Here is a 14,916-nt window from a genome sequence, read left to right on the forward strand (position 1 = left end):
CCTGAATTCAGACCTAGACATGCTCCCCTTTTGCGACGAGCCACCAGATTGAAGTCCAACGATCTTTTCACATGAGCGGTAGATGACATTCAGCAGAGCTTTTAGTCTAACTCGAGCTACAAAGATTTCATCAATTCCTACTTGCGATCAATGGGATCTCCTAACCATGGGGATACTGAAGCTGTCCATACCGTCTCCGATGACTGGCTGTTCGGAATTGCAGCAGTAACGGCGAATTGAATCCGGGGCCAGATGGCTGGATATCATTGGAACCCGATTTCGTCGTGCAAGATGATAAAATTACAGCAGACGAGCCTGCTTCGCGAGCACAAATCCTAGCACACCCTAAAGTCCTTAATTCTTACGCATTTTACTTCCTCCTTTCTATTTTCTCTTTTGGGATCTGATCATCCTCACCATTTTGCTCCATTCTCTCGTCCTATAGGATTGTAGGTGAGCTCGCCAGAAAAGTTACGTCCGCTCAAGACAACACTGCGTGCTCCCGACAAAAGGGATACTGAACGTTTGTGCATCAACCGAAGACGGCGCTCTGAGATCAGGACTGATATCAGCATGAAATGAGGAGGAAGGAGTATGAAGGACAAGGTCAGGGAAAGAAGAGAGGCGCTCCTATATCGACAATAAAAGTAGCGGCGTAATCCCTCAACCACACCCGAAGAACTATACCGCAGTGTTTCCCCTTTCATCTGCCCCCTCAACTTCATCATCCTTCAACTTCGCTAATCACTTGTCCTACTTCAGTATGAGATATTCTAGTAAAGTGGAGGCCACGTAATGATCTTGAGCTCCTGTCGGCTTCGTGTTCTTGGTGCCGAGCCTTGTCGCTGTTGGTTTCGCCCTCGAGGCCGTGTTTCTGACGTCTGCCGCGAAACATTGGCAAACTCCTCCTCCTTGACAAACATCTGACTGGTAGGATATAAAATTCCGTACTGCTCATGACTTAGGTGCAGGTGGCATGGCGCCAGGACGGTCAAAACCAATGATGATATAACAATCAATCGAGGACGAATGCCTCTACGATCCTCTTATATTCTGCAACTTTTGGGATCCTCGGAGCAAAGCATCTATCTCGTAATGCAGCTTTCGAGACTTTTCATATCACTTTTCTTGCTCCTGGTGACGGGTGTACTGGCACAGGACCTCCTGTCCGTACTCTCCTCCCACTCCGACCTATCTCGTCTCAACTCTCTCCTCCAAACAGTCCCTTCGTTTGCGGATTTTCTCAATTCCTCCTCTGACATCACCTTCCTCGCTCCATCAAACGATGCCATCGAGGACCTCCAAGACTTGTTTCCTCGAGGGGACAATTCTTCTGAAATCCTGGAAGCGGCGCTCGCTTACCACGTTCTCAACGGCCGATTCCCAGCTTCCGAAATTACTCGAGATGGTCGGTTCATCCAAACTTTGCTGACAAACCCGGCGTATGTGAATGTCACCGGTGGGCAGGCTGTCTATGCGGCATCTTCGAATTCGTCGGACGACGACACCGAAGTCGTTTTTTATTCTGGCTACAATTCCAAGTCAAAGGTGGTGGAATCGGTACGCCTCTCGGTTTCGTCGTATAAACACGTCCGGCTAGTCTTCTAAGGCGTTTTCATTAGGACATCCACTTCGCCAACGGCCTCATCCACATCATCGACGACGCCCTCGTGATCCCGCCTTCTGTCACGGACGCCGCCCTGGCAGCGGGCCTCACATCTCTCGTCGGCGCTGTCTCGAATGCATCCTTCGCCTGGACACAATGGAGTAACAACACCTTCTTCACGCCGACCAACGACGCATTCGAATCCGTGGCGTCTGCATTAACGAATCTTTCGCCAGATGAATTGCACACGATACTCATGTACCACGTTATCAATGACACGGTGCCGATTTATACGAGTCGGATCGATCACGAGAATTGGATCACGACCACGGGCACGAACATCACCTTCAACATCACGGCCGATGGCATCATCTTCGTGAATTCCGCCGCGATCGTGCAAGCGAATATCCTGGTGGCGAACGGCGTGATGCATGTCATTGACAAGTAAGTGTCATCCCGGACCCAGTTTTCTCTCGGACGAAGCGTGCTCGATTCTTACCGTAATGCGACGATAAATAGTGTCCTGAACCCCAACGCCACGCGCGATGGCACGAGCGGCCAGCTCCCGCCCCCGACGAACCAGACATCGGGTCTCCCAGCATTTCCCGACGCGACCTCGGTTGTTGACGAGGTTCCTTTCACGAGCGGCGTGCCTGAGGCGACGACGACCCTGGACCCAGAGCCCACTCAGACACCATACCACGGCAACATGGCGCCTGAAGAGCCTTCGGGTACTGATGGAGGCTCTGCCGAGAGCACTGGTGCTCCGGCCGTCGAAGAAAGTGGAGCGGCTGCCCTCATGGCTAGTCGCGCGGGGGTTGTGGTGTCCGCATTCGCGGCGATACTTGTGACAGGATGGGGTATGTTGAACCTGCCATAAGGAGGATGTTCAGACGACGGAAAAAGAACCTTCCAAGTTGGAGTGTGCATTATTTCATTCGCTAGAACGCTTGACGCTGCCTTTTTCAAAAATGATCGGCCTCGTCCTGGCTTGTCTGTACAATGTAACGCTCATAGTCGAGAATCGTTCGTTACCTATATATTCATTTCCCGGGTGACGCAAATCAAGAACTCGTTCAGTGTCCCACCGACCGAGAACGGTAGAGTACAGTTTGCTTTGCCATTTCATCAAATGAACGTCTTTCCCACCATGAATGATTTTCATCATCAGTAGATGAAACCAGAAGACCCTTTAGACTGTTTATGAATTCTTCGGCGATTCGAAGGCATTCAAGCGTATCCTTTTGGTGCGCTCGTGCGTCCACGCACCGTTTCGCTTGTGAGGAGAGAGTACCGAGAGCAATGTAGGTTGTAGCTGAGCGGTTGAAGCCGGCGTAAGGGAAACTGCATGCTTGCGGCACGCGAGATCTGCTTTGGCGGCCCACATCAGCGCACTAGATGGTGCCTGCTTCAAAAGTCAGTTGATATGCCAAGGAACAGGGGATACCTCGGGCGTGGCTGTCGCACCTATTTGGGCGCCAAACTCGACCCCTGTGAGGCCAGAGAAATGGAGTCTCATTCAACTGGCGACAATACGGAGTATCGTCCCACGATCGCTCTGGCGTTCTGTGGATAAGGACCTAGGCGACAATAAGCGCAAACTGCCTCTTCGAAGAGCTGCTCGGTTGGCCTGTGGTGGTCAGTTAACCCGCATTCGTTGCTCTTGTCGCAGAATGCCTTGTGGCAACAACTGTAAGTGCATAAGGGCTTGGCGCCAAGTGTACTTAGACTATTTAGCAGTGACGAGATTAGGGCGTTGACTAGAGAGGGCCTCAATTCGTCGAAATTCGAGAAGTTTTCTAATATCAGTTCTGATTTTGCGAAATAACGTTATTCCGTTCATTCCTTTTGTTTATCTTACTCAACTTCACTCATTTTAATATACTCAAATGGCGCAATGGCTCAATTATTCGATGCCTCTATAGTAGCTGGTGACCACGTCCAAAAAGAGGTGGGATACATGCGATTCGTCCTCTACACTTCGCTTTAAGCCCGGCGCACCTTCCCCACAAGTTCGAGACGATCTGTTCTCCCGATACCACATGCACTCCACCCCTGAGCAGCCTGCAGCCCTATAAGAGAAGTGCCTTCCCGCCCGGCAACCACAACCCGATTTCTTTGTTTCTCCATCGCATGTGAGGGTGAAAGTTATCGCCAACACCCAGTCCACGAGGAGACATGGAGAGAAAGGGATTCGGATAAACTCTGGCCTGTGACACTCCTAGAGGGAGGGCTTTCACAGAGAGCTCTAAGTCTTACCCACGGAATCTTCCTTTTCGGCACCCCCCACTTTCGTGCCGGCCTTGCAGAGTGGGCTATTTTGTCTGCAAGGTCAATCGGGATCGCCTCCAAGAAAACGGCCCAGTTGCAGGACTGGTCGCCCTACATGGATGATCTGGATGGCCTCGCGGAGATGCAGAAAAAATTTCGTGACCTGGTTGCAAATGAGAGCAACATCAGAACCACTTGCTGTTTTGCAACGTCACCTGTTCCCGGGAGCAAACTTGTGGGCAGATCCCTGCCATTGGAGCATAGCTCTGTCGAAGATACACTGACCTGACTTTAGATGATATCACCTGAATGGGCCATTCTTCCCCGCGTCAGACCAATCGCCATCCATGCGGACCATTTCGGTATGACAAATTTCAAATCTTCGTCCGATCAGAGCTTCCAAGCTATTGCGGCATTGCTTTCCAAGCAGGTGTACAAACTGAGAGACACGACCCGGACGGCCCAAACCCGCGACGATGGCGTGTCAATCTCGGGTTCGCATCGCATTGCACCGACAATGTCTGCTGCAGAGCGTGCAATGCGTGCGTTGCTCATCGGCAGCTCCCATTATGACGATTGGGACTTGGACGTGGATAATGAATTCGCAACGCATACTCTCGCGCGAATGGAGACTCTCCCAGGATCCACCCCCCGAGTCCGGCAGGGTTGGAGCTCTGCTCCGGGTGCATAGGTCTAGACCCATGGAGAGATGATTTCGCGGTGTCTCGCAGCACTTCTGAATTGATGGCCAAATCTAGAGCTTGTGATTTGTGCCGTCTACTCTGGAAGGCCTGCGAGAAGGATAGGGGCAAAAAGCTACCGACGGCTAGGTTTGACAGAGTCCATTCGTGGTTGACCATCAACGGCGGTGGGTCTCGCGCGTTGACCATTTGCCGTGGCCTCGGTGATTTTGCTCTGTAGCTTCGGACCTACGTCGTAGAGTGTGGTCGTATGCTAAGCGTCGTATGTGTAATAGAACCAACCACCGCATCGAAGGATATTCAAGTTGGGCTTCCGCGGCTTCCCGAAGCAGGAAGCCAAAGGCACTTTGAAATCCTCCGACAGTGGCTTTCCATCTGTGACGATAGACATCCTTGGGGGCCGCCTCCACATTTCTGCACGTACCGGAGCAACGTCGACCAACCTAAGTTTGGAATCCAGCTCAGCAATCTTCCGGCCACGTTGAGAGATGCCATTATCACCACGAGAGCACTGAGACTGCGCTATCTGTGGATTGATTCGCTATGTATCATTCAGGATGACGATAGCGACTTCAACGTCGAGGCAAAGCACGTGGAGTCTATCTTTGGCCAGGCATATTGTGTCATCGCGGCAAGCCGATCCAAAGGGCACAGAGATGGGTTCCTCCAGCCTCGGCGAACAAGAGAGTTCGTCCAGCTTCCTGGGCCAAACAACGAGCCTTTCTACCTTTGCGAGAACATTGACGACTTCGAACAGCATGTTCTCGAGGGCAACCTGAATAAGAGAGGCGGGGTCCTGCAGGAGCATGCACTCGCTCGACGTACCATCTTCTTCACCGAACATCAGACGTACTGGGAATGCGGAGAGGGCGTCCGCTGCGAGACCATGACGAGAATGCACAGGTGAGTTCAGCTCTCGTATCCTCAGTTCCATTTCCGACGGGACAATCCGACTAACATCAACCTCAAGCAACCTTGACGCGTTCGTCGGCGACCCCAATTTTCCCCAGGCCATCATGTCGGTCGCGAGTCCCGACATGATTGTCAGGTATCAGACCTTATACGAAAAATTCTCCCAGCTTGCGTTTACGAAGGAGTACAATCGACCCATTGCCATCGATGGCCTCCAAAATTGCTCGCTGGAGGTCTTCGACACAAATAACATCAAGGGAGGCTTCGGCGTCCTCGATGATGGAACGAAAGGCGGTCTCCTGCACCGAAGTCTTCTGTGGCATCCCGCACCGACAGCAAAAGATTTTCACCCCATCACCTTTCCGTCGAATCGAGACATGCTGGTGCCATCGTGGTCGTGGACGGCATACGCTGGGGCAATCAAGTACCTACCGGTCAGGTTTGGAGACGTGGATTGTGCTGGGACGGTCCCCACGACCCGCAGGGTGGGCAGCATTGCCTTGACTGCGAAGTTGTGGGATGTCAAGTCGGTTGAAGGGGCCGAGATGTACTTTGATCACCCCGGAGGCTCCGAGAGGACTGCTCTGCAGTGCATTGTGCTAGGAGTGAGACGGCTGGAGCAGCCTCGCCAAAGTCGTGAGTTGAGGTTGCGCTACGTGATGTTTCTCAAGCAGACATCGGGAGAAGAGAGGGAGGCGTTCAGGGTGTTTGAGAGAATCGGAGTGGGTGAGTTGCCGGGACGATACCTGACGAAGAGGGAGGTAGGAGTTTTCCCTGTCACGTGCACATCCACACCCACGAACTTCAAATTTAAATATCTGAACAACCATGAGCCCAATTGACGCTGCGATTGCTGATCTAGCATCGCAAGATGCGCCAAATATCGCCGCTACTGCCAAGAGGCATAATGTGGACCGTTCCACCCTCTCCCGGCGCTGGAGACGTAAAACGGGCAGTTGGGAGGACCACGTCGATTCCATGTCATTGCTCACCAAGCAACAACAGAAGAATCTAGTCTTCTACATCAACAAGTTGACCGAGCGTGGTATCCCTCCGACCAATGCCATGGTTCGAAATTTCGCCCACGACATATGGCAAAAATGGCCCGGCAAAAACTGGGTTTATCGGTTCATCCAGGCCCATGAGAACGTCCTGAAGTCGGGGTACCTATGCGGCGCCGATTTAAGCCGGAAAAAGGCCAATAATGTGCATCAATATCGCCCTTATTTTGAGCTGGTGTGTGGGTTTATATGACCATCGTCTGGTACTAATTTCGTCGAGGTCGCGGCAAAACCGGCCGAATACCATGGCCAACCACCCCGATTATCGATACATCACCATTTCCCTTGACCGACTCGAAAGATTGCCGGTTGATGATGACATTTCCTCATCGTTTCCCTCGACCATCGACGAGTCAATCATCGCGGAGGAGGACCCTGTTCCAGACACGTCCACGGCCCTAAACCCGCCAGGTCTAGCCGATTTCCCCCCTTCAAATTCTCAATCGATGGTCCCCAATCTCAACGTGGAGGGGACCGAAGTCGACCGGCTCCTGGCCGAGATTTCCGGGCGTGCTTTGCTGCCTCCTGGCGTGCCAGCACCATCCATTCGATCGACCCCCTTCGATGAAGCAGCTGGGAGAGAGCGGATCTTTGCCATGGCCTTCCCGACTCTCTACCCTACGGGTCGAGCCGATTTTAACGCCGCCCGACAGCGAAAGGTTAATTTGAACGATTACGCTCGACATCTGATGTGTTATCACGATGGGAGATTCGGCCGGCATCCCCGCTGGCGGTTTTTGATCTTCAACCTCCTGATGCGGCGAAGGGCGAGCAATTCAGCCCGTTTTTATGTGTCGAAGGCATCGGGCTTAAAGGATCTAACCCGTGAAGCGTTAACGGAGGCCTTGCTGACGGACGAGTCGCTCCTCCCTCGGATTGTTCGTCAGGGTTCGACGTTAACTGGGACTCGCCCGTGCTGGAGAAATAAGGGGACTGGGCTGCAAGCGCAAGCCCGCTTTCTCCTGCCCGGAATGTCGCCGGTATTTCTCACCTTCCCGGTGGTGACGCAGGAGGTCTCCCATCTCCTTCTACAGATTCCGGTTCAGCATTCGTCGCGGGGAGTCGTCAGCCTCGATTGCCGGCCCGAAGAAGTACAAGATGACCTGATTGTCTTGGAGTCGGGTGACATTTCGGCCAGGCGATCGGTCTTACGAAGGTATCGAGATCGTCCGACCGATACAAGAAACGGGAACGCCGCCCTTCCGGGCCTCGGTCTTTTGAGCTGCCTCCAGTTCTGGGATTGGCTGACGTGGAAGATCCGGCCGCGGGCGAGTTCACGGGTCATCAACTACTACCCTAGGTATTCGAACGATCCGAAATATTGCCGCGTCAAACTGATGCTCCATCACCCATTTACGGACTGGCCCGATCTCCTCTCCGTCGAGAACGAGAGCTACGGATCATATATCGACGCATTTCGGGCCTGTCGACGTTTACAGACACACCCGCCAGACTTCTACGACGACCCGTCGGACTCGAATTCGGGCGATGAGGATCCCCCGGAGGAGGCCGAAAATGAATATCCCCTTGCTGACTTCGAGGCTTTTGCGCGCCGGCGGCCGGGAGCAGATATTCCCACTCATGGGGACTTGCTTGACGGTTTAGGGAGTCGGGAAATCGACCGTGCGTATGACTGGTCGACGCATATCGGGCGGTATGGTGATCTACGTCCAGATGTCTGGGAGCAAATCAAGGCCGAAAATCCGATTGAGCTGTCGATAGATGTGAATTCCTCGCCCGAACCATTGAATCTAGAGCAGAAAGAGCTCTATGACACGATCGTCACCCACTACATGAATGAGATCAGCCTCACGCGACTCTTGCGAGCGGTCGGCTCCCAACGATGAAGACTCAATCAAAGTGTCACGTGGAACACTAGGCCTAGTTAGGACTAGCCCACTAGAGCATTCGTTTACTTCTTCCACTCTGGCTACTCCACACGACACATAACAACGACTACTTCAGTCAACCTTTGCCATTGCGGTATTCCCTTGCTCCTTTCCTTCCCCCTCTCGTCCCAGATATGACAATCTGGTAGCAACGCCCCCTTTGTCTACTGCAGACATTGGTCCTCGATCCTCTGTGGTCACTGCGCCCTCAGTTGATCGTTCTTTATTTCTCTCTTCCTTACGGCAATCTACGCTTCACGCAATCGTACACCGAGGCGTGACCCAGCGGAAACTCCTAGCCTCTGTCTCTCTGTAGAGAGCGAGGTCCCTTGCCTTCGAAGTTCACCAAAATCCGACACCTTCACCTGTCTCTGAATTGACACCTCCCACCTTCCAATCCGTCTTGATTTCGACACCGTCTGCAGACTGTTAAACAAAAGCAAAAAAGAGAAAAAGAGAAAGAAACGTTTATACCTCTTCTTGTTTTGTCTATGGGAAAAGGAAACATTGGCCAAAGAGAATTGAAAGGATTGAATATTGATATTGATTCGCTGCATTCGATTACTAAAGAGCCAAAGCGTGAGAAAAGACAAGTCAAACCTCCTAACTACTACGGTTTCCCGAATCCGTCTCAAGACCCTCCGAGATCATTGAGCAGTTCTGAATTGCCGACGCTCGGAGCTGCTTCATCTATCTCAAAATCGGTTGAGCCCGCACCTTCTCTGACACGACCTGTTGGGGAGTTGTCTGCACGCGTTCCTGCCCGAAACACCCTCAAATACCTGGTGGTTTACCAACTCGAGAACTTCCAGCATTTTCCATTCAACAAAGAAATCCTCGGCCTTTGCTGGGATCAGCACCTCAACCGACGCGTTCTCACCAAACCTTTGGTTCCTCGACGTGGCCTCCAAAAACACCTGCATTTCAAGAAATCCAACCTCTTGCTCGAGAACGTCATTCTCCTTCTTCCTCTTTTCAGGAATCTAGTCGAAATCGCACTCAAAAGCGTCCACTACCTCGACCTGAGTGGACTCTAATCAGTGATCTCGAAGACCTTAGTCCTCGCTTCTTCAACTTATCACTTCTACGTTCCCACAGCTTCCGTACCTCTGTCAACGAAATGGATGATACCGCAGTATCTTCCGGTGGTGACTCTCGAGAGACAGGTCGAAGCCCTCCTCGAATTCCGAACCCTCCGTCGTCTCTCCCTACTACATACTCCAAGAATGACTACCTTCGAGATGCTGAGTTCATACTGTTGTTACAAGAAGTTCCCATCGATGAGATTGGACCTTATCTATCTCAATTGGTCACTGATGTCGTTCTCTGGATTGCTCGAGGTGCCGTGGCTGTTCTTGATTCGCGCACTCGAGGAGAAAATCGTCTAAAAGCCGAGCAACGATATCAGGACGATGAACAAGTTTTCACTGAAGCCGGTGCCCGTGCTTTCATTGATCGCTTTGTTGAAGGCCCTGCTCTAAATGAAACTTCTGCTGTTGAGACTGCACAACGAAGACGCCGACGTCGTTTCGATCACGGGCCTGTCGAGGATGCTTATGCCGTTCCCCATCGAGACACTCGGTCACCTCCAGGTCAGCAACCTCGATATCAACCACCTAGAGAGTGGAGTGTCTTTCCCAGTGTGGCACCTTTTAGTACACCTTTCGGAATGAACCCTTACCTTGCTTCATCCCCTGCAATGGGTTTTCAGCAACCATATCAGTACGCACCTCCTTCAATAGCCCAATCTCAACCTCAAATGATGCAACCGTCAAACTTGACTTCTCGTTCTACAAGTGGACGTAGGCTCAAAGCATCAGAAATGGGAAAATTCGATGGCGCTGGCCCCGAGACGAGGAAGAGAAAGCATGCGCCCGAGATGGCTCCTTCGCCAAAGAGAACCCGAGTTGACAATGGTGGCCTGATAATCAACGGCGAACTGAAATACTTCCGATCCGGAGCAAAGAATTTTCCCGATCTTCTACAGAGAGAGGGCCAGGCTTACTTCGATCGTACCGGCTACATCTCCAAGTTGGGCGAACTCGACGAGTTCATACTTTTCTGCCGCCCACGTCGGTTCGGCAAAACACTAACAATAAGGATGCTGGAACATTTCCACGGCCTTCAGTATGCAGATGAACATCGATGGCTGTATAAGGTACGCAACTGTATCCTTAATTATCTTGATGTGAGAACTTACATCTTTTCAATCATTCTAGGGTCTCGATGTGCAAAAAGATATCGATGAAAGAAAAGTGAGCCCCGGAAAGTACTTTGTCTTGAAGTTCGATTTCTCATCAATACCCCGCCGCCCAGACCTCACGGAGGCGAATGAGGCACTTATCAGGGCGTTGAATTTTTCCATTAAGCAGTTTTATAAAGCATATACTGCATACTTGGGCGGAAACTTTGAAACTCTATGCCAAGGCATTAACAGTAAAGACCCTAACATTAGTCTTGTGGAGTGTGTCGATTCAGTTCAAAGTACGATTGCACAGGACGAGCGTCTTGCAGATATTGAAGGAGTCTACATACTCGTCGACGAGTACGATTCATTTCCCAATCACTACCTCAAACCACCCCAAGGCATCGAAGGAAATAAGACGACAAATTGGGAGGAGACTAGTGTCGGGGCAACCTGGCTGGCTTTCTGGGCTGAAATGAAGAAGTTGGCGGCAGCAGGACGCATCCAAAGAATTTTCATCACGGGCATCTCACCACTCTCCCTGTCTCAAGTGGGCAGTGGATTTAATATAGCAAGGAACCTGTCATTTCATAAGGACCTGGCTCAGCTCTGTGGCTTGACAAATTCGGAATTGAAAGACACCCTACAACAAATCACCCAAAATCCCACAGACAGCGAGAAGTACCTTTCAGAAATGACCATCTGTTTCAACGGATTTCATTTCTGCAGAGAACGAGCGGTCAAAACCGTTTACAACACGGAGACATGTCTATTATATCTTCAGAGTTGTATGGAGGGTATTTCGCCAGAGACAGAAAACCCGGAAAACTCTGAAGTATCTTCGCTATTTCTCGACCACCTTGCTACTTCAGCATCGGTAATAAAAGACCTTGAAGACGGCCTGAAACATGACGACAAAGGGCACTTTATGCCTCTCAAATACGACGAATTCAAGACGGAGATCAAGCTTCAAGAATTGGTAACTGTACTCTTATCTAGCCCCAATTCACGCTAACTTGTTACCTCTAGAATAATGATGATTGTTCATCATGGCGTTCACTAGTAGTCTACTATGGCGGCTTTACATTTCACCCAGAAATGCCATCAACGCACCTGAAGATACCGAACAATGTTGCAGCGCGCCGTATCGCTTCCGCGATTCTGAATAAGTATGCCATTCGTGACTCTTTGGCAGCGTCACTTCGGCGCCTTATAGCCGACGGAGAGCTTGGAGGGGCACTGGGTTGTTGTCGACGGTTGATGATGCAACGAGACGCCACTTCAGATGATCTTGCTAAGAGGACAGAAGAAAACCACCGCGACAGCTTCTATTTCTCTCTTCTGACAAACCATCAGCTTCGTCCTCAAGCAGAATTCAAAGTGCATAAGGTAATTATTCTATTACTATAAATCGCTGGATAATATCTAACCACTGGCGTAGTCGGACAATAGAAGCGGACGTATCGATCTTGTTATCGAAGTTCCTGGGCGGCTGATAGTTACGGAATGGAAATTCTATCGGATCCCCTGGCTCGAAATGGAAGTTGGAACTAGAAGGATTACGGACTTCCTCGAAAAAGCAACCAATTTACGCGACTACACGCTCTCCCAAATCCTCATGCTTAGATTCACCGACTCTGACCAATTCCACTCCGGAACAGTTGGGTCATGGGTTCGGGAAAAGGAAGCCCAACAGCCGAAGAATTATATCCTAGGCCAAGAAGTGCAGCAAAAGATAGGAAACGATTGCGAGTTGCATGCACATCTTGTTATCATTGTTGGGTCGCGTCATATCTTGCTGTGGGATATGGATCAGGCAGGATCCTTGGTTGAAGAGCCTCGGCTCGTGGGGGTCCCGAGTTGAATGGGCTGAATTAAGGGCAATCTACCTGTCTCTAATTATTTCACTGCATAGCACCACGCAGCACAGCACAGCTCAGCACAGTCAAATGGAGTCCGAGTGCTGGCTCGCCTGAAGCAGCGGTGGGAGCGGCATGGAGCAGGCTAGGTAGAAACGGCCGTTTCTAGACCACAGCTTTCCAAATCAATAAGTGCAGAAATGCCGGATCGGCCAGCCTCTGAACCGAATATGGCAGGAGGGTCAGCGCTGCCAGGAGCCTTTTCAGGCTGAAGAATGGAGAGGCCACTTTCAAGTGCAATCAAGATTGACCCAATATACTTGCGGCTGAGTGACTAAGCAACATTAAGGACAGCAAGGTCGAGCACCGAAACGTATTCGTCGAGTGGACGTGAGAGCAGCAGAAGGAACGGAAGCGGCAGCAGCAGGAGAGGAAGCAGCAGCAGAAGAGGAAGAAGATGTAGAAGGTGAAAGAATTGCGCCAATCGAGCGAGCAATGTCCATATTGTGTCATTTGCGACCGAGAAGAGGCCTTGCATTCATTCGCAGCATGTCCACGGGCCGATGTGGAGGAGATTCTTCAACGATGTGCCACCATCATCGGGATGAGCCAGCGAGCAGCAGCAGCAGCAATTTTAGCCCCGAGGCTAAAATTGTTGGCAGCAAGCAAAGAGCAGAGAGTGAGGTGGATGGCGGGGTGGAGAGGGAGGTGATAATGAAGTCACCCGAGTCGTAGTCACCCGAAGACAGTCGCTTGACATTGCAAGAAGCGAGAGAAGCATTGAGACGACTCGACCCTGTCAAACGGCGAGCAGCGCTTGACACCCTGGCTGTGAAGTCAGTGATTTTCGCCCATACCAACGACAAGTTGATGAACTTCCTTTAGGGCTTTCAGGACGAGGACACCGAGATCGAAGGGACGCCGAGAGATACGTCACGAGACAAGACATTGAAGGGCGATTCAATTGTGAGGTCACGCTGAGGTTTGGTGAAAGAGGGGCTCTCCGCTCTGCGCCGATACCTCAGACGACAGATCAAGGTGCCTGGGGAGAACACTCTGAAACAGATTTCGGCGGCGGTCAATCGACACCAGGGCGATTGGTCAGCTTTCCAAGCGAATATCAACAATGCCCTCTTTGACCGTCTCTGCAATCCGCGACAAGGGCGAAGCAAGGACCCGAGCCCGACTCCCGATGATTTCAAAAATGCCCGCAAGGCCGCCGCGCACGACCCTCACGAATTTGCCGCTCGTGGTTTGGAGGTAGACAATGAAGGATGGATCTCTCGTGTGCGAGCGCCAGAGCCTATCGAGGAAAGGGAGGCGGGAGGAAGAGGAAGAAGAGCAAGTGGATGCTGAAGAGGGCGACGGTGGCCAAGTTCAACCAGAACGCAACCCTGCTGATACGAATGCCGACGACATCGAAGAAGATACGACGCCACGACCAGTCCTCGACGACGATGAGCGCGCTGATGATACATCTACGGAAAACGACGAGAGCGGCGAGAGCGATCTAAGTTGGAAGACGCCTCCCCAATCTGCAAGTAGCGGTGATGGTCCACCAATCAAGAAGAGAGCTCCAGCCAAATGTTCTTGCGTCCGCGTGCCCAAGAGCTGCCACACCGATGTCCGTTGAGTGAGTCCCAAGGACTTCGCTACCCAAGGACAATTGGTCACGAAATGGAGTGATGGGATGGCGGAGCCTCGCGCAAAGTCCATGTGCTGGTGGCATTTACTCGCTCTCGCTGGGGCCGTAGGTCTCCGCGTCAAGAGATATGATGCTCGTGGACTGGAAGAGCTCCTGCAAATATATGCGACGGTGGTCCAAGACGGTACCATTGGCACCTTAAATACCGCTGATGCCTCCTTCGAGATGTTTCGCCAGTCTCACCGACCGGACCCTACCGCCATGAGCCCCAGCCTCTGGCGGCCATCAAATTGACACGAGATGATCAGCTAAAGCTGTGCGCTGGTGGATGACCATCAAGGTGGCTGATGTAGTGCCTCGCGAGGAGATCCGGGAAAGCGATGCTAACCTGACGCTCATGGACATTGTCAAGATGGAGTATGACCTGCACGACTACCACATGCGTGAGAGCAGCCTCGACCAGTCCAAGAACAAGAGTAAGTAACCTTCGATGGTCAATCTTCTTGTTCGAGTTGTTGCGATACTAGCTTGTCGAGCCGCTTCGCCAACACCTTTCATGGCTCCACGAGAAGTAGCATTGCGAAGATGCTGTGGAAGCGACGTCAGTCTGGTACGCTCCTTAGTCTTACGGCGCTAACCTATGCCTTAATAAAGATCTTCTTAACGCGAGCAATATACCAATAACGTAGAAAGACTTATAGAAGACCTGCTTAATCTCAATGCAAACACTGTAGTGGAATTTGGTCCTAATGCTCCGCGTTAGGGGCCTACTTTCCGTAGATGCCAA

At 51.5% G+C, this 14,916-nt stretch overlaps 6 protein-coding genes across 6 annotated transcripts; all 6 read left to right on the forward strand.

Moving 5' to 3' along the window:
* Nucleotides 1-1,095: 1,095 nt before the first annotated feature.
* On the forward strand, nt 1,096-2,486 carry Z518_07581 (uncharacterized protein; the record flags this gene model as incomplete). Its single annotated transcript, XM_013415710.1, has 3 exons — nt 1,096-1,560; nt 1,623-2,050; nt 2,126-2,486. The coding sequence occupies 3 exons, from the start codon at nt 1,096-1,098 to the stop codon at nt 2,484-2,486; spliced, it is 1,254 nt and encodes a 417-aa protein (XP_013271164.1).
* Nucleotides 2,487-3,992: 1,506 nt separating this feature from the next.
* On the forward strand, nt 3,993-6,744 carry Z518_07582 (uncharacterized protein; the record flags this gene model as incomplete). Its single annotated transcript, XM_013415711.1, has 5 exons — nt 3,993-4,112; nt 4,173-4,560; nt 4,854-5,481; nt 5,549-6,216; nt 6,353-6,744. The coding sequence occupies 5 exons, from the start codon at nt 3,993-3,995 to the stop codon at nt 6,742-6,744; spliced, it is 2,196 nt and encodes a 731-aa protein (XP_013271165.1).
* A 52-nt stretch (nt 6,745-6,796) lies between these two features.
* On the forward strand, nt 6,797-8,398 carry Z518_07583 (uncharacterized protein; the record flags this gene model as incomplete). Its single annotated transcript, XM_013415712.1, has 1 exon — nt 6,797-8,398. One exon carries the CDS (start codon nt 6,797-6,799, stop codon nt 8,396-8,398), a length of 1,602 nt encoding a protein of 533 aa, XP_013271166.1.
* A 533-nt stretch (nt 8,399-8,931) lies between these two features.
* Nucleotides 8,932-9,477, forward strand: Z518_07584 (uncharacterized protein; the record flags this gene model as incomplete). Its single annotated transcript, XM_013415713.1, has 1 exon — nt 8,932-9,477. One exon carries the CDS (start codon nt 8,932-8,934, stop codon nt 9,475-9,477), a length of 546 nt encoding a protein of 181 aa, XP_013271167.1.
* Nucleotides 9,478-9,560: 83 nt separating this feature from the next.
* Z518_07585 (uncharacterized protein) lies at nt 9,561-11,640 on the forward strand (the record flags this gene model as incomplete). The annotated part of the gene is made up of 2 exons (XM_013415714.1): nt 9,561-10,598; nt 10,660-11,640. The coding sequence occupies 2 exons, from the start codon at nt 9,561-9,563 to the stop codon at nt 11,638-11,640; spliced, it is 2,019 nt and encodes a 672-aa protein (XP_013271168.1).
* Nucleotides 11,641-13,751: 2,111 nt separating this feature from the next.
* On the forward strand, nt 13,752-14,613 carry Z518_07586 (uncharacterized protein; the record flags this gene model as incomplete). The annotated part of the gene is made up of 3 exons (XM_013415715.1): nt 13,752-14,078; nt 14,130-14,313; nt 14,438-14,613. The coding sequence occupies 3 exons, from the start codon at nt 13,752-13,754 to the stop codon at nt 14,611-14,613; spliced, it is 687 nt and encodes a 228-aa protein (XP_013271169.1).
* Between the last annotated feature and the right edge of the window lie 303 nt (nt 14,614-14,916).

The sequence above is a fragment of the Rhinocladiella mackenziei genome (assembly GCF_000835555.1).
Source record: "Rhinocladiella mackenziei CBS 650.93 unplaced genomic scaffold supercont1.5, whole genome shotgun sequence".
Taxonomy (NCBI): Eukaryota; Fungi; Ascomycota; class Eurotiomycetes; order Chaetothyriales; family Herpotrichiellaceae; genus Rhinocladiella; species Rhinocladiella mackenziei.